The 18,576-nt window shown below is 46.7% G+C and overlaps 1 protein-coding gene across 3 annotated transcripts in view; it reads left to right on the forward strand.

Annotated features, from left to right (window-relative positions):
- SCAMP4 (secretory carrier membrane protein 4) overlaps positions 1 to 18,576 on the forward strand; it is a 110,127-nt gene that overhangs the window by 36,776 nt on the left and 54,775 nt on the right. For all 3 annotated transcript variants that reach the window (XM_069072736.1, XM_069072559.1, XM_069072647.1), the window contains 2 exons: positions 3,504 to 3,560; positions 16,550 to 16,678. In XM_069072736.1, coding sequence (XP_068928837.1) covers positions 3,554 to 3,560; positions 16,550 to 16,678 — 136 coding nt within the window. In that variant the 5' untranslated portion in view covers positions 3,504 to 3,553. The remainder of the gene's footprint in view (positions 1 to 3,503; positions 3,561 to 16,549; positions 16,679 to 18,576) is intronic.

An 18,576-nucleotide genomic window follows, 5' to 3' on the forward strand; every position in this document is an offset into this window, starting at 1 on the left:
ACTGACTTTCCAGAAGTCTTCGATGCAAGCACTGTGCAGTGCCCCAGAGCCCTTCTTTCCCTGGTTCTCAGCCCTGTCCGGTGGCCCTTGGGCCAGTTCAAGACTGGCCTTTGTCATTTTCAGGTCATACGTCTTCTCCTGATCGAGTCATTATTTGTCATATACTGTGGCCAGTATACCCTTTGTTGTTCAGTCGTGTCCAACTCTTCAGAGGACCCCATTAGAGGTTTTCTTGGCAGAGATACCTGCATGGTTTGCCATTTCCCTCTCCAGCTCATTTTACAGATGAGGAAACTGAGGCAGACAGGGTGGAGTGACTTGCCCTGGGCCACACAGCTAGTAAGTGGCTGAAGCCAGACTTGAGAAGGTGAGTCTTCCTGACTTCCTAGCATTCTGTTCACAGCACCCCCTAGCTGCCCCATATACACCTACTATGCGTCTTTCCCTTACTTTTGGGATAATCTCAGTTTTGAATTCTGAGATCACAGTGTACCATGATGCACAGTCGTGCAGCATCCCTGGGAGAACCACTGTGTGTTTAACACCAGTATTTGTACTCCTTGAAAATCCTGTGCCTTTGGGGCGGCTAGATGGCACAGTGAATAGAGCACCGGCCCTGGAGTCAGGAGGACCTGAGTTCAAACGTGGCCTCAGACACAACACAAAAACTAGCCATGTGACCTTGGGCAAGTCACTTAATCCCAAATTGCCCTCCAAAAAAGAAAATCCTGTGCCTTTTCCCCTGTGCAGCTCAGCCTGAGCTCTTCCTTCTGGGGCTCAGCTCATTGTCCATCTGTAGCTGTGAATGGAAACAGGGCCATTGAACTCTACCTAAGGGTCTTTGCAGGCTGCATATTGACATAGAAAACCACTTATTAACATCATCTGCTGTCATGTTTTTATTTATTTGATTAAATATTTCCCAATTTTAATCTGGTTCAGAAATGTCAAGGGGCACTCCAGTCCTTGGTACCTAAGATAGAGGTACAAAGGGACTGACTCATTGGGTTGCCTGTCCAACTGCATGTCATAATGATCATTTGTCAGAAAGGTAGGACTTGACTTTTTAAATTGAATTCCTTACTTAAAAAAGAAAACTGTCTTTGAGCTATTGAGGATTTTCTCAATCCTCATTCTCCTTGGCCTGTCTGCAGATTTAAACATTGTTGATCACCTTCTCCTCTTTGATACTCACTTCTCTCTGCCTTTTTTGGGACACCCCTCTATATCTCCTGGTTCTCCTCCTACCTCTCTGACCGCTCCTTCTCTGTCTCCTTTGCTGGCTCTTCACCCAGGGAATGCCCCCTAACTGTATGCATCCCTCAGGGCTCTGTCCTGGGCCCATTTCTTCTTCCTCTACACTGCTTGTCTTAGTGATCTTACTGGCTCTTGGCTCTCATGGATTATCATCTTTGTGCTGACGATTCTCACATCTACCTAATCTTGCCCCAGCCTCTCTGCTGACCTCTCATCTCAGATCTCCAACTGCTTTAAAACAACTTTAAAATAAACATCTCAAAGCGAATATCCAGGAGACATTTTGAACTCAACACGTCCAAAACAGAACTCATTATCTTTCCCCCAAACAACCTCCCACTCCTTATTATTGGAGAGGGCAACACCATCCCAGGCTCTCAGGCTCCAACCTAGGAGTCAGTCTGTACTCCACTCTCTCACCCCCATATCCAAGCTGTGTCCAAGGCCTGTCTATCTCACGGCAGCATCTCTCAAATACACCCCCTTCTCTCCTCCGATTGTGACCCTTGTAATATGAATCCTCATCATCTCACACCTTGATTGCATTAGGCTGCAGCTAGGTCGGCCTCCCTCCAGCCTCTCCACTCCAGTCCACCCCCCATTCAGTCACTGAAGTGATTTCCTTAAAGTGCGGCTCTGTCTCTCTCATGTCTCACACACGGCACTCCAGTGGCTCCTGGTGCCTCCAGAAACAAATACAAAATGCTCTGTTTGGCGCTCAGGGCCCTCCTTCTGCCTTTCCAGCCCCCCTACACCTTACTCTCCAAGGTGTAGCCTTACATCCAATGACACTGGTTTCTTGGCTTTTCCATGAACCAGACCCGCTGTCTCTTGGCTCTAGGTATTTTCTCTGATTGTTCTCATGCCCAGGTTGCTCTCCCTCCTTAATTCTCCCTGTTTACCTCCCTGGCTTCCTCTGTGTCCCAGCTGAAATCCCATCTTTTACAGGAAGCCTTTCCCACCTCCTCTTAATTCTAGTGCCTTCTCTCTGTTATTTATTTCTTATATATCCTGTATAATGTTTGATTTGTATATATTTGCATGTTGTCTCCCTTGTTAGGTTGTAAACTCCTTGAGGACAGGGACTGTCTTTTGTCTCTTTTTTTATCTCCAGTGTTTAGCACAGTACCTGGTATATAATAGGTGCTTAATAAATGTTTTTTGATTGGTTGGGTTTTGTAGCTAAAAATGCAGTTGTGCACCACTTAGGGAGCATCCATTCTGTGCAGGGCTTCCCTCGGGGAGAAAAGTGGTTGGGGGGCATGTAAATGTGGGAAGAAATGGTTAATTGTAGAAAACAGTAGCAAATTACTGAGTGTCAGGTGGTTGTAGCAAACAGTCATTCCTCTGGCTGTCCTGGGAGGAAGAGAGCATGGGGTGGGGAGGTGAGGCAGGTTTCCTGGAGGACAGGGGGTTTGATCAGGGCCACAGAAAGGAGGAAGGCAGCCATTGGGGACCAGGGAGTGGTGCAGAGACAAGGAAGTACAAGGCATCGCCGGGCACCCTGGGTTGAATTTGCGTGATCTTTTTTTCATCCCTTGGGGTATCCTGCAGAGTTTAGAAAGCAGTTGATAAGTGTTTTCTGAGTGCTGGGCCTCATGTAAGGTGCTGGGATTGTAGTCTGTGGGTGTCCACTATGGACCAGAGGCACGGCGGGACAGTGGGAGGAACACTGCTTTGGAGTCCGTGATCCTGGGTTCAAATCCTGCACCTACCACATCTGCCTCCTGGAAGTTTGACTGTCACACCACTTCTTCTCTCAGGCTTGTTTTTCCTCATCTGTAGAACGACAGGGGGAGGTGTTGGGCTTGCTGGCTTAGTGTCCCTTCCAGCTTTAAATCCACGGTCCTCTGGTCTTGTGACAGCAGCGTTTTGTATGAGAGAACTGTCTGGGTCGGGAGGTATTGATGCCCTTATTGAGAGAGCAGATTGCTGCCATCCAGTCATACGATAAGCTGCTCTGGAGGACTTAGAAACAAAAGGACAATTGTCCCCCAAAAGAGGGTTCGATGTCTCCTAGGTTAGTTTGGTTGAGTTTTTCCCTTGCATGCAGGGAGGTATTTGCCTGAAGAGCAGATGGTGCGTTTCACTTGTGGGTGCTTATAGCAGCAGCTGAGCCCAAGCTCAAGCACCACCTCTGATGGGGCTGAATGTGGGCAGGGGCCCGCACCGTGGTGTATGAAGACCCCACCCCCCGCAGCTGCTGGCTTGGGCTGGCTTGTGATTCCTGTCCCCTTCTCTTCTAGGGTCGCCATCCTCATCCGCCAGCTGACTCAGGGGAGCGACTGTAAGAGCAATGTCAGGTAAGGACCAGTATCACGTATCACGTTCCTTATCAGTGCTGCGCGCGACCTGAGGAGGAGGTGGCTTCATTGGCTCTGGTTTGTTTGGCTCGGAACACATTGTCTGGGCATTTATAAGGGTGCAGATGCTCAGTGTCCACATTGAGGAGCCTTGAGAAACTCTCCTGCTCTGTGAGCTCAGCTGATGATTCCTGGGTTAATTCAGCGAAGCTTTGGGGAGGCCTGACTGTGCTTGGCCCCTGCTCTAAGCACTCAGAGGCAGCAATAGATTTGGAAACATTTTTTAAGGGCCTGTTACATGCAAGGCATTGGGGATCCTCAAGAGTCCTGCCCTCCACAAGTGTAAATTCTTAGGTGTGGGGCACGTCCAATAGACTAGTGTTGTGTGTGGTAGCATTTGGTGGGGCAAAGGGCAGAGCCAGACCGCTGCTCTGGGAAATCAGCGAGGCAAAAACCACTTTCACTTGAGGGAAATTTGGACTTCAGGCTGGAGAGAACCTTAGATTCCAGCCCGTCATTTTACAGATTGATTTTTTGGCGGGGGAGGACTGAGATTGCTACCCTGAGGCTCCCTGGCCTCTGAAGGCACGGGGCAGTGGCACAGGTGGGCTCAGCCCACTCTTCTGTCAGAAGAGATAGAATTGCCAGAGAAAGCTCTTCTGGGCTTCTGCTGCTGCCATCCCAGATTCTCCCTTCCTGAAAGACAAGCCGTGCCGGGAACTCTGCTTCCTCCCTGGGTCCTGAGTGTTTCGTTCCTCAGCCAGCACTTTGATCTCTGCTGTTGCTGTTACATCCTCTTCCTCCCTGGTGACCATAGCCTCTTTCTGATTGCTTCCTATCTCTTGAAGATTCAACCTTGATCTACATATTACTCCTTATTTACTCTTTAAAAAAATTTTTTTCTCAATTACATGTAAACTAAAATTTTTAACATTTGTTTTTAAAAATGTTGAGTTTCAAATTCTCCCTCCTCCTTCCCCTTTACCCCCCATGAAGGCAAGCAATTTGGCAAAGATTATATATGTGCATTCATATAAAACATTTGCACATTAGCCATGTTGCAAAAGAAAATGCAGACCAAAACCCCAAATAATGAATTGAGTTAAAAAAGCATGCTTTGGTGTCCATTTAGACTCCATCGGTTTTTTCTCCAGCGATGGCTAGCACTTTTAATCGTGAGTCCTTCAGAATTGTCTTGGATCATTGGATTGCTGAGAATAGTCCTGTTTACTCTTATCTCTTTCCTAGCTATAGGCCTCAATTTCCTCATCTATAAAATGGAAATACTATTTCATCATTGATCTAGTGTTAAGTTTGGGGTACCTGTCAGGCTGCACTCTCTGGGGAGGCAGAGAAAGGCCAGAATGGTGCTGGCCCATCCCCGAAGAGGCCATGTCATTCTTACAGAACTCCAGAAGTGAGGCTTGTCATTTTGGCTCTGAGGCTCTGGCGCCCAGCTCGGCTTAGCTGTCCCCCCATTGCTCTCTCAGTTGCCCCATCATACATACCTTTGCTCCCCGCAGTGGATGCTGGGACTGAAGCATCCACTCCAGCTCCAGTTCTGGCCCCTCCTTCCAGAGGCAGGATGCACTGAACACAATCAGTGGCTTGTATTTCCATGTCCAGCAGCACTTTGTGGGGAGGACACTGAAAGCAAAAGTGGAGTATTGGCTTTGGGGTGTGTCGTCCAGTTAAAGCGACCGTGTCATTTTCCTCTTTTCGTCTTTGTCCCCCACCATTAGAAGGCCCCATGCAGGGCTTGCTAGTAGTTCATGGGTGAGCCTGGGTTCCCACAGGCCCCATCGGGTCCTGTCAGCTGAGGGGCTCTGTCCTCCGTTGTGGGGCTGAGGGGCTCCAGACATGCTCACTGCAGCCCCAAGCGTGGCTCCCCCTCCATCCAGGTGTTCTGTCTAGCCCCTGTACACACCCCACAAGAGCCTGAGGTGTGAGAGTGCCTGCTTCACGCCCATTTCCGTGGGGGCTATTCTTGGGATCCTCGTTTAGCTGTCATGAGAGGTCAGCGATACTTCACCTTTCTCGACCTTCAGAAGGGCAAACAGAATAATAATGGTCTAACATTTATGTAACACTTTAGGCTTGCAAAGCCCTTGACAGATATTATGTCATTGGGTCCTCCAACAACCCTGGGAGAGAGGTGCTATTATTATCCCCATTTTACAGATGAAGAAAATGGGGTAAATAGAGGTGGACTGACTTGCAGGGGGGTCATACAGCTGCCGAGTGTCTGAGGCTGGATTTCTTGCAAGTCTAGTGCTCTGTGCCCTATGGCGCCCCCTAGCGCCCCCAAGCCTATAGCACCTGGTATTCTCAGCCATTCTGTCAGAGTAGACTTAGCTTCTGAAATCAGACTAGGTCAGAGACATTCAGGACCATGTGACCAGTGGTTCCCTCCCAGGCCCCAGGTGTAGCCATTCAAGGCTGAGACTAGGGGTAAGCAGCTAACTAAGGTACAACATGGGATGTTTTGCAAATGTCTGCCCACACTCCCCAGGGATCAGGTCAAGGTCTTCCCTTTGGAGGCTGCTGGGGTGTGTTAGGCAGTTGACCGGCTCAGAGTGGTAGAGTATTTGCCATTCTGCACTGGGGAAGGCAGCTTCCTGACCAGGTGTTCCCTCCCCCAGTGAAATCATAGATCCAGACCAAAAAAAGTTTCTAGAAGTTGGAATTGGCCTGGGAATAGTTTGTATTCTTCAGAAATATAACTGAACATTAGTTGTGTCTCATTCCTTATTAAGATACATTACTGTCTTTGAGTTGAGAATCTTACTGCTTTTTACAGACTCAGACCTTTAACCACATTTCTTTTTTAGTTTTACAATCTACATAAAGTACTGTAGCACATACATGCAAATGTGCACATAGGAGCACATATGATCAAAAGGTAATTTAAAACGTTAGAATAATCAGAATCTTAAAGTCAGAGTGGATCTAGGTATTGTCAGTTGGCTTCCCTGTACCTTCTTCCTCATTATCCTCTGGAGCCTCAGAGAACAAGTTTTACCTCTCTCCCCCATGATAGTACTTCCCTCTTCGAAGATACCCCCTAAGTCTTCTCTTCTCCAACGAGGCTCGTGTTCTGCTGCCACTGTCCCAGCTGCCCCTTACTCTGAGGAGCATGGCTCTTAGATTCCCCTTAAGGTTCTGAGATGAGCCAGAGGGCTCAGAAAGGCATTGATTTTCTGGTACTATAGTTTGAGTCCTCACCCCTTTGTGAGTGCTATCAATTAGTCCCTCAGCCTTAATTAGCTTTTAGAAAGGAGCTGGCATAGTAAGAACAATTGGTACAAACCATTTCCCTCCCTAGAAGTCTGGAGTGCCCTCAGAGAGCACATGGGGGAAGGGGTCTCTCCCAGCTCCTGGAAGGAGCCCTCAAGATGCTGCCCTAGATGGGGGTGGAGCCTTGCTGTGGGCAGACCTTCCACGTGGGGACCCATCTGCTTTTGGCTCTGGATACAGAAGCTGCTGCCAGCCACTGATTCCCTGTGTGCATTGCTAGCCCTCGACTGGAAAGATGAGAACGCCAGCCCCTCCAATGCTATAGAGTCTCCTGACCACAGAGACGGGGACTTGGGGGAGTGAGAAGAGGCCCAGGCCAAGTGGAGAAGTTCTTCTCCTCTCCTCCCACGCCAAAAGGCAGCTCTCCCTCCTCTCCCCTGCCGGACATGGAAATCTGGGCTCAGAACTAGCCCCCAGTTTTATACAGACCCTCCAGTGTAACCAGGGCTCCTCAGCCAGTCTGAACAGACTTTCTTGGGAAGTGTCCAGACCTTGCTGATGCCTAGTTCTGATTGGGCTATTCCATCAAGAAGTGTTCTCACCTAACAAAGGTAATTAGCAACCAAAGAACTCTTGCTTTCTTCACTCCATATATGTATATATGTATTCCTGTTTCCTTTAATTGTTCAGTGGCTCGAAAATCTGACCACTCATTCTGACCAAATCTGACCACATCATTCTGACCACTCGTCTTTCAAGGCATTTTAATATACTAACATCTTTACTAGAATATGTGAAATTAACACAGTCTAACAGATGTAATCTGACTAAGGCAACTTATGTGGGAACTGTCGTCTCGTTTCTGGGCATTAGGCTTCTATTAACTTAGTATTAATTGCTTTCTTAGCATTCATTTGATCAACAGGTATTTATTGAGCTCCCACTATGTGCCAAGTGGAGTCCCTACATTTAAGGAGCTTAGACACTATGAGGGAAACTGCATTTATATAGCATATCAAATAGAAAATACGTACAAAGTCATTCTGACTTAGGGGAGAGGGCATTAGCTGCTTGGGAATCAAGAAAGGCCTCTTATATGGAGTTAGCCCTTGAACAGAGCTGTGAAGAGAGCAAGGGACTCTCAAGAGTTGGGAAAGAGAAAATAGTGCATTCTAGGCAAGGGGGCAGCCTGTGCAAAGGCCTGAGAACCAGAAAGGAAATCTCCCAGAAGAGGAACAGCAAACCACCCAGCCATTCTGCTTGCCTCTAATGCAGACTGAGTAACAGAAAGTAACATTTAGGAAACCTAGACAGGGAGGTGTCAGCCAGATTGGGAGGGGCTCACAAAGGCTCTGGGTCAGAATTTATTTCAGTGGCTGCATCCAGGCATTGTGCTGTGTGATGGCGTACCAAGACAGAACAGAAACAAGTCTTGCCCTCAAGGATCTTAAATTCTCTAGGGGGAGACAGCATGTTCACATAGAAGGAGATACAAAATACATACACGATAAATATTAGGTAATTTGGAGAAGAAGACACCGGCAACAGGGAGAGCGAGGAAGGGCCTCATGTAAGAGCAGGCCCCTGTGCTGACATTGGGAGGAAAGGATTCTAGGAGATGCAGTGAGAAGGGAGTGCATTCCAGACAAGGGAGGTAAGAGAGAGCCTCCGTAAGGACTTGACTGTGTGTTGAGACACGTGGTGAGGGGCTCTGGCCACACAAAGATGGAGAGGCCATACATAGGTCCTGTTCTCAAGTAGCTTCCAGTCTTCCTTTAGGGGTGCGGGTGGGAAGGACATGTACACAGATAAATAATAGGAGGGAGAATGCAGTAAGTGAAAAAGCCAGAGCTAAACTAAGCACCATGAAGGTTTCAGGAGAGATCAGTCCTTTTCTCCTGGGGCTGGAGGAAGGAGGAGAAAGTCTTTAACAGGCCAAAATCTGGTTAGGTGTGGTATGCATCTGCTTTTAATTTGACGGTGACTCTACCTGGAATTGAGGCTAGCTTGAGATAAGGAGCTGATGGTGCAGTGGGCAGAGGTCAGCTCTGGAGTCAGGAAGACCAGAGTTTAGATCTTGTCCCTGCCATTTAGTATGACTGAGTGAGGGTCAAATGATGTCAAGTTACGTGAATCGCTTTCCAAGCTTTAAAGTTCTATGTAGAGTCTTCACTTTCGTTATTAGTAGTACTAGTGCTCTGTTAAATTTCCAAACATAACACGAAGGCTGAAAGTGCTATAAAAAACCTACGTGTTCTGTATGTAAGATAATTAGGTTGGAAATTTGTCTCTGCATATTTCTCACTATTTGGAGGTTTTCCAAGGATGTGTTTTGTCTTTTTATTGTTTTCAGTTCTCAGTCCAAAAACAAGCATTTATTAAATACCTACTGTGTGCCATGTGCCTCGCTAAGCTCCAGGGATGCAAAAACAGGATACAAACTAAACTAGTCTTTGCTCTCAAAGGCAGTCACGTCCTAAGGGGGGAGACCACATTGAAACAACTATGGACAAGCAAGATTCGTACAGGGTGAGCCAGAGATAATCTCAGAGGAAAGGCACTGAAATTAAGAAGGACTGAGAAAGGCTTCCTGTAGAAGGTGAGATGTCAGCTGAGATTTAAAGGGAGCCAGGGAAGCCAGAAGGCAGAGATGCAGAGAGGGGGACAGTGCCAGGCCTGCAGTTCAGCCAGGAAAGATGGCAGCATCACTGGATCACAGATGAGGGAAGGCTCTGTAAGCTGTCAGAAGACCGAAAAGGTAGGAAGGAGCCGTGTAATGGAGGGCTTTAAAAGCCAAACAGAGGATTTTATATTCCATCCTGGGGATAGTAGGAGCCACTGGAGTTGATTGAATAGGGGGGTGCCATGGTCAGACTTTGACTTTAGGAAGATCAGTTTGACAGCTGTGTAGAGAGACTTGAGACAGGGAGACAAACCAGGAAGCTACTCCAGTAGGCCAGGCATAAGGTGGGTGAGGACCTGCTTCATCTTGTGGCTGTGTGAATGACAAGAAGGGGACACAAAGGAGAGATTTTATGATGGCAGAGGTGATAAGACTTGGCAGTAGTTTGGCTATGCGAGGTGAATAAGATTGAGGGGTTAAAAATGACATCTGAGTTATAAGCCTGGGTGACTGGGAGGATGGTGGTATCCTGGACAGTAACAGGGAGGTTAGGAAGACGGGAGAGTTGTGAGGGGGAGGTAGATAATAGTTCTCTTTGGGACTTGTTGAGTCAAGATGTCCATAAGACTTCCAGTTTGAAACACCTGAAAAGTTGGGGTGGAGCCAAGATGGCAGAGTAAAGGCAGGACTTGCTTGAGCTCTCCCAAATTCCCCTCCACACAACTTGAAGATAATGTCTTAAAATGACAGAGTGGCAGGAATAACAAAAGGTTAGGGTGAAACCGCTCAAGACAAGGTCAGCGGGAAAGATCACATCCCTGGGATGTGAGTGGAACACTGGCCAGCACAGTACAGGCCACACCCCAGCAAGCCAGCTGTTAGTCTGGGGAGCAGCCAGATCAGTAGCCTGCTAGCTTCTGGAACTATCACCATGTAGAAGGTAAAGGGGTTGGGCAACTGGTGAGAAGGAGATTACAGGGTACCCTTTGCTGGCACTAGGTGTGGAATTCTGTTATGTCGTCCATAAGTGGTTCCAGATTGCAGGCCCAGGTCAGGGTCAGGAGCACTGGTACACTAGAGTGCACGTGCACGGAACCCTGGTCACAGTTCCAGGGTGGAAAAGAGTGCTTGTGGTTGCTCACAGACCAGAGCACAGGCCAGGAGAATAATGACCACACCTTTCCATAGGTCATAACCCCTCGGAAGAACTGAAAACTTTCAGAACCCCCTCTCCCCACCCCCCACCCAAAACCTAGATCTGAAAACAACAGCATGAAAAACCTGAAGCTTGGGACAGTGTAGAGTAGAGCCCAATTTTAATGTAAAGTTAAAAGCCAAGAAATAGACTAGAAAAATGAGCAAACAACAGAAAAAGAACCTGAGCTTAGAATGTTGCTATGGTGACACGGAAGGTCAAAACCCAAACCCAGAAGACAGTGACATCAGATACACACAAAACCTCAAAGAGAAAATTTGAATAGGTCTCAGGACCAAAAAGAACTTCTTGAAGAGGTCAAAAATGATTTTAAAAACCAAATCAGAGAGGTAGAGGAAAAATTGGGGAAAATAATTAGAGTGATGCAAGGAAGTCATGAAAAAAGAGTCAGCAGTTTGATGAAGAGAGTACAAAAAATACTGAAGAAAATAATGTTCAAAAAAATAGAATAGGCCAAATGGTAAATGAGATGCCTGAAAAGTGGTTGAAAATGTGAGATTGGAGGTAAGGAGAGAGTTTAGGATTGAACAATTAGATCTGAGAGTAAGCTGCATAGAGATAGTGCTTGAAACTGTGGGTATTGATAAGATCATCAGGGAAATGGTATAGAGGAAAAAGAGAAGGTGGCCCTGGACAGAGTCTTGGGGACACCACTAGCTGAAGACTCAGCAAAGGAGACAGGGTTGGTTTGACAGGTAAGAGGAAAACTGGAAGAGAGAGCAGTGTCAGGAAAACCTAGAGAGAAGACAGTATCTAGGATGAGAAGGGTGATCAGCAGTGCCAGAGGTTGCACAGAGGCAAGAAGGATAAAGACTGAGAAAAGACCATTAGATTTGGCAATTAAAAGGTGATTTATAACTTAGGAGAGAACAGCTTTAGTTGAATGATGAGATCAGAAGCCAGACTGTAGAGAATTAAGAAGAGAGTGAGAGGAAAAGAAAGGCAGGCACCTAATGTAGATGGCTTTCTTAAGGAGTTTAACCACAAAAGGGAAAAGAGATGTAGGGTGATAGATAGTAGGGAGGGTAGAGCACCAGGTCTGAAGTCAGGAAGACTCTTCCTCAACCAAGGCTAGCTGTGTGACCCAGGGCAAGTCATTTAATCCTGTTTGCCTCAGTTTCCTTTTCTGTAAAATGAGCTGGAGAAGGAAATGGAGAAATCACTCTGGTATCTTTGCAGAAAACACCCAAAAAAGAAGTCACAAAGAAACAGACATGTATGAAAAATGACTGAACAGCAACCACACCAGCTAGTAGGGATGCAGGGTTTTTTGAGGAGGAAGAGACAAACTGCATAGGCAGTAAAGAAGTAGCCAATAGACAGAGCTTGAAGTAAGACTAGGGATGATTGAGGGGACAGTCTTGTGGAGATGGGATAGAATGGGATACCTTGTACATGCAGAGAGGGGGTTGCCTTCACAAGAAGAAGGGCCGCCTCTTGGTGTGAGATGGGATGAAAGAGGAGTGATGAGGAGAAGGGAGGCAGGGGATCTTGGTGAATGGCTTCAGTTTTTTCAGTGAGCCAAGATCCTCAGCTGAGAGGGTGGTGGGGATAGGAAATCATGGGAGGCTTGAGGAGTGATAAAAAAGGTTTGGAGAGACCGCTTTGGTGAGTGGGATAGTGGTCAGTCAGTGTCAGAGGATTGCCTTGCCACATTGATGTCCTGTTTGAAATTATTTAACATAGATTTGTGGGTATGGTTTCATGATATTCTCCATATTTATTAAGGCAGCTCATGGTGGGAGTAATCTTAAGACTGAGGCTTGGCAGGGCAAGATTTTCAGGAGGATGCAAGAGACTCGAGATGAGAGGATGGTGTAGAATTGTACCTGGCCTCCACTGACTGACATTCTCACCCCATCATTCTTTCCTCTATCCCAGTGCTTCTGAATCACCAGTGTTCAAATCCTGTTTCTGGTCTCCTCCTGTCTACTCCCTTATTCACCTCCCCTGTGACCCTTAGATCAGGGTAGAGAGATGTTGATCTTGCAGGGATGCTGGGAAAGAGCAAAGAGCTGGAGGTCATGATGAGGTTGAAGAATAAGGTTTCAGGTTGTAAGGCAGAGGGAGAGGTAAAATGACAACAGGGAGTTTCAGAGTTCACAAACATGGTGCATTTGTGAGCAATGGTAAGATCTCAGGGATGACCATCTTTGTGTGGGACCAAGGCATGGTAGAAGAGTAGGTAAAGGGGAATGAGTAAGTTGAGATATTGGGGCTAAGGGCATATGAATATTGAAGTCCCCTAAAATGAGGACAGGAGTTTGGGAGGAGAGGGAGAGGGAGGGAAAGAAAAAGAGAGAGAGAGATTGTTCAAGGCATTGAACTCATTGAGGAAGGAGTGAAAATATCCTGATAGTGAGTAGACAACATCCAACCAGAATTGAGTGATAAATATGGATTGAATGAACCTCAAAGTGGGAGAGGTGATTGAGTAATAGAGGTAGAAGGAGAGTAGAAGGGACAGTGGGACACATAGAGGATTCCAGCTCCTTCATCCCAAGCAGCAAGTTGAGGGTTATGAGGGAAAGCCCAGACAAGGCTGGACAGAAGGCTGGGGAAGCTGTGTCCTCAGCAGGGTACCAGATCTTAATGGATGCAAGAAGATGAAAGGAGTGAGAAAGGAAAAGGTTTAAGATGAAAGTGAGTCTGCCACAGAAGTAGACATTCCAGAGGGCACATTGTAGAAGGGCTGGTGGGGAGTTTTCAAGGGGTCATGGTAGACTTGGGTTTAGTGGGCTGCGAATAAAGGAGCAGACAGGAGGGACCAAAAGCAGGGTTTGAGCAATGGCAGCCAATGATACAGAATCACTGGGGTGGAGGAAGGAAGCATGGAGTGGCAATATGTCAATCATCTTGAGACAGGCACAGGGTGTTTTAGGTGGTCAGAGAGTGCACTCAGAACAGAGTGGAATGGCTGCTATGGGAGCCCCAAATCTATTGATTTGGAAGATCTGAACTGTTTAGTTAACATCATGACATCCCAAAAAGGAAGGCACCTTAACATCTGAGGAAAAACTCGTGTGCTCCACCATGAATAGGCTCCTTGAGATCACCAGTCACTTACGTTTCTGATTCTTCCACCCTCCACTGATGGTGCACCCTCTTACCCACCCCCACCCCCTTGCATGGTCTTTATCAGTTGCTATGGCAGAGAAATTCATCTCCTAGTGACTCACCTAGTGAGCTTCTCGGTGCTTGTGAGGCAGGGTTTGGGCTATACGCAGGCAGTCTGACTCTGGATCTGCATGTGGAGCTTTCTAGCTTAGCACGGCCATGCCAGAACTTGGGATGTACTTGGGAAAAAAAATTTTTTTATTTTCACATTAGTCATGTTGCAAAGAAGAATTATAACCAATGGGATGAACCACGAGAAAGAAGAGACAAAATTAAAAGGAAAGAGAGCAAATAGTCTGCTTCACTCTGCATTCAGACTCCATAATTCTTTCTTTAGATATGGATGGCATTTTCCATCGTGAGTCTTTTGGATTTGTCTTAGGACCTTGCAGTGCTGAGAAGGGCTAAGTCTACCAAAGTCAGTCACCACACAGTGTGGCTGTTCTGGTTCTGCTCCCCTCACTCAGCATCAGGTCATCTAAGTCTTTCCAGGTTTTTCTGAAATCTGCCTGCCCATCATTTCTTATAGCGCAGTAGTATTCCATTACATTCATATGCCACAACTTGTTCAGCCATTTCCCATTTGATCGACATCGCCTCAATTTCTAATTCTTTGCTACCACAAAAAGGGCTGCTATAAATATTTTTGTACACGTGGGTCCTTTTCCTATTTGTATGATCTCTTTGGGATATAACCCTAGGAGTGGTATTGCTGGGTCAAAGGATTTGAAAGTATTTATAGCCCTTTGGGCATAGTTCCAAATTGCTCTCCAGAATGGTTGGATCAGTTCACAACTCCACCAGCAATGTATTAGTGTTTTAATTTTCTCACATCTTCTCCAGCATTTGTAATTTTCCTGTTTTGTCATGTTAATCTGACAGTTGTGATGTGGTACCTAGGAGTTGTTTTGATTTCCATTTCTCTAATCAGTAGTGATTTAGAGTGTACTCGGAAAACTTTTGAGAGCCCATGGTCATTTCCATGCCAGCCTGCATCCGAGGAGGGTTTCAGGGCAGTAATAATAATCCTAATACTGCAAGGAGGCACAGTTTCTTCCCTCTGGGCGTGGCTCACAGGACTAGAGAGTTGAACCCTTCCCTCCATGTCTTAGGTAGATGGTCCTGGTGGTTAATACTCTGTTTAAGGCTTTAGTGCTTCATCCTGTTGTGGTAGGGCTTTAGCAAACTTCTTGGTTGCCGAGACTTTTCAGAACCCAAGTTCACATTCATACCACTGTCGTGGGATGTGGGGCCTGGAAGAGACCTTGGAGATGACTGACTCCTTATTTTACAGATGAGGAAATAGCCCCAGAGAGCAAAGTGACTTTGCACAAAGTGATGCTCAGCATCACCCAGGTAATAAATGACCAAGCTGGCATTGGAACTTGGGGTCTCTGACTCCAAGTTCTGTTCAACAAGTCAGTAAATTAGCAAGATTTTATTTCGCATTTCTACATGCTAGAGGCTGTATGTTCAAGCACAAAGAATGAAACAATCCCAACTCCAGAGGAGCTCACCTTGTTGCAGGAGAGACAGGCCCAAATCTAAAAATACACAGAATAAATACTAGGTAACTGAATGCCAAGAAGGGGAAGGGAGGCCCTTACATGCCATTCTGGAAGGAAGAAGACTTCTTATAGACCAGAAGTTGGTTCTTAGCCTAGATTTCAAGGGATCTGTGAACTTGGGTGGGGAAAAAAAAAGACACATTTATTTTCACTAACTTGTAACTGAAATTTAGCATTTCTTTCAGTTATTTTAAAACATAATTCTGAGACAAGGCTCCCAGGCTTCACTAGACTGCTGCCTGAGGGGCTCATGACCCAGAAAAAGGTTCAGAGCCTCTGTTGTAGAAGGTAGTCCTGGGGCTGTGTTTTTAAGGAAGACCAGGATTCTGTGAAGTGGAGATGAGAGAGTGCATTCCAGGCAAGGGGGATGACCCACCAGTGCAAAGGCGCAGAGGTCAGAGATGGAGATCCGTGAGCAGGGAGCAGAGATCTGTTTGTATTGTGGGGCACGGGAAGAGTAATAGACAATAAGGTAGAACAATAGCTTTTTAAAACAGAGATTAAGTGCCAGCTGTGTGCAGGCCCTGGAGCTAGGCCCCATTGCATCACCCTGCCTCCTAATGATGGCTCTGGCATTGGTAGCTCTTGAGGACTTTGAAGTTGTTCTGTTATGTCATACATGCTCAAATTTGACAAATAATGCCATCTTTAAATTTTGAGTTAATATGAGAACAATGCCTTGGAATGTAAGGTAATGAAAAAACCTACAAAGGACCGAGGAATCATGTGTCTTTTTGGACCTGACCTGTGGTTTCATTGGGGTGGGGATCTACCAGTGAAAAAATTCCTCTACTAGTTCTGAGTGCCCCCACCCCCAAGGCCAGCCTTAGTGAGCGGTCTGGGGCACCAAGAGGAGGGACTTGCCCAAGGTCCTGACCAGCAGGTCTTCTGACTTGGAAGCCAGCTCCCAGACCACTACTCCACACTGACCCATCGAGTGTCATATATGGCACAACTCTGACATTTGGTAGTAGAAGGGAGGAAACAATTCACATTTTCGTGGCACTTTAAGGAGGCCCAGGCTCCCAGCAGTAGGAAGGGGCAGGATCAGGATTAAAACCCAGATCTCTCCACCCCAATGCTACCCTTGCCAGTAACTGCATCACAGAGCTATGGCAGATGCTACTAAGTGTGCGAAATGTGCTCCAAGACTTAGATTGCTGTCAACGAAGTATTCCGAGTTCAGTAACCTAATTCTAATGAAGTGTAATTGTTTTTGTCTTTACAGAAAAAGCTAACAACTTTCCTCCACTGCCAAAGTTTATACCTCTGAAGCCCTGCTTCTACCAGAACTTTTCTGATGAGATTCCAATAGAACATCAATTTATGGTGAAAAGGATTTACCATTTATGGATCTGTAAGCACTGATTGGAGCCATTCCAAGGAAACTCTGCTGGGATAAGTAGAAAAAACAATGAATACATCTGTTTGGTTTAAAAGAACTGTTTTAAGCTATGTGAAATGACAAAATTAAGGGTTAGGAATATTACCTCACCTCTTAACAGCACGTTGGAACTAGGAGAGTCTAGAACATAGAATATCAGAACTAGGGGTGAGGGGAAACCTTGGAACTTAGAAGAGCCAAGCTGGGAGGGCCTTTGGATCACAGGCTCTTGTGACTAAGGGCCCTTAGAGATGGTTTGACAAATGAGTGAACCTGTCACCTAGAAGAAGACTCATTCACTCATTCATTCCCTTATTTATGGATTTAGGGCCTAGAAGGCAGAACTCACGGCAGGAGGCAGTTCTAGGTTATCTGGAAAACCTTCCTAAGCAGAACTTTCCAAATGTGGAGTAGGTTTCCGTGGGAGACAGTTGGTTCCCGCTCCTTGGGGGATTTCAAGGAGAGGGCTAGAGAACCATTTGTCTGGTATGTTTTTAAAATTATTTTTTCAGATAAGGATTCAATTCAATTCAGCCAACATTTATTAAGCGTTTACTGTGTGCCCTCAGGTACTGTGCCAGGTGCTAGGGATACAAGACAAAAAGGGAAACAGTTGGAGTACTCAGATTCTACTGGAGATAGAGAAAGACAACAAGCAGACAGAGCAGTGGACCCAAAGTAGATATTCAGGAGTGTGGTAACTGAGGATGGGAGCAAAGTCCTTGTGTCACAGAAGGCCCATGGATGATCCTTGTGGAACTTAGGAGGCAGAGGCTGCAGGCCCGCCATTGAAGGCCCCATGTGCCAGGGGCCGAGCTTGGTGGGAGATTGCATGGTGCACACGGGGTACCACTAAGCTTAGGCTGACTGGGGTCTGGAAGGCAGGAAGGGAGGTTGTATGGAAGAAGACTGGGAAGGTGAGTGGAGGCTAGCTTGGGAAAGGTTTTACATCCATGCCAGGCTAAGGAGTTTAGGCTTTATCTGAGAGGCTCTAGAGAGCCTTGATGTTTGAGGAGGGAAGTGACACAGTCTGAGCCTGGGAACAGGATGGCCTGTTGGGCACAAGTTCCAATGAGAGGTAGTGATGGTCTGAGCTATGGAAGGAGCTGTACATGGGGCCAGGGGAGGGGAATGGTTAGAGATGCTGTAAAGGCATAGTCTACAAAAGTTGACAGCAGATGGGCTGGGAGCAAGGGGGACAAAGACAGGAGAGAATCAAGGTTGTGAACCAGGGTGATTAGAAAGGTTTCTTCTTCTCCTTAGGGGGAGGGGGAGGGGCTAAGATCTCTGCTTTGAATACATTGGATTTGAGATACCTATAGGGAATCTACCTGGACATATCAAACTGGCTGTTGGTTGTATTCAAGTGGAACTTAGGAGACCAAGTAGGGCCAGATGGATAGATCTAGGAATCATCCGCCTAGAAGTGATCATTGAACCAGTGAGTGATGTTGAGATCACCGAAGGAGAAAGTGTAGAGAGAGAAGAAAGGCCAGCCCAGGACTTTGGAGGATGTCGCCCTTATTGGGTGGGTGAAAGATGGTGTTTCACCAAAGGAGACTGAGAGGGGAGTGTCCAGGCAGAGATGAAGAGTTCAGAGAGAGCAAGCCCAAGGAAGAGCATATCCAGGAGCAGGGAGGGGGAGCTGGGCAGTGTCAGGGAGAACACGGATTGACCAGAGGCCCTGAAGGGATGCTGACCTTGGAAAGAGCCCGCTCAGTTGGTGATGGGATTAGAAGCAGGACTGCCAAGGAACTGCAGAGTGAGGGGGGATCAGGAATTGGGAGCAACAAGTATTTCTAGGAGTCTGACTCAGGAGAGGGAGCCTGAATATAGGACGATAGCCTGAGTGAGCAGCAAGGTCACATGAA

Source organism: Petaurus breviceps, unplaced genomic scaffold, assembly GCF_028583685.1.
Source record: "Petaurus breviceps papuanus isolate PSGF00001 unplaced genomic scaffold, PetGlider_PUasm1.0 108, whole genome shotgun sequence".
Classification (NCBI taxonomy): Eukaryota; Metazoa; Chordata; class Mammalia; order Diprotodontia; family Petauridae; genus Petaurus; species Petaurus breviceps.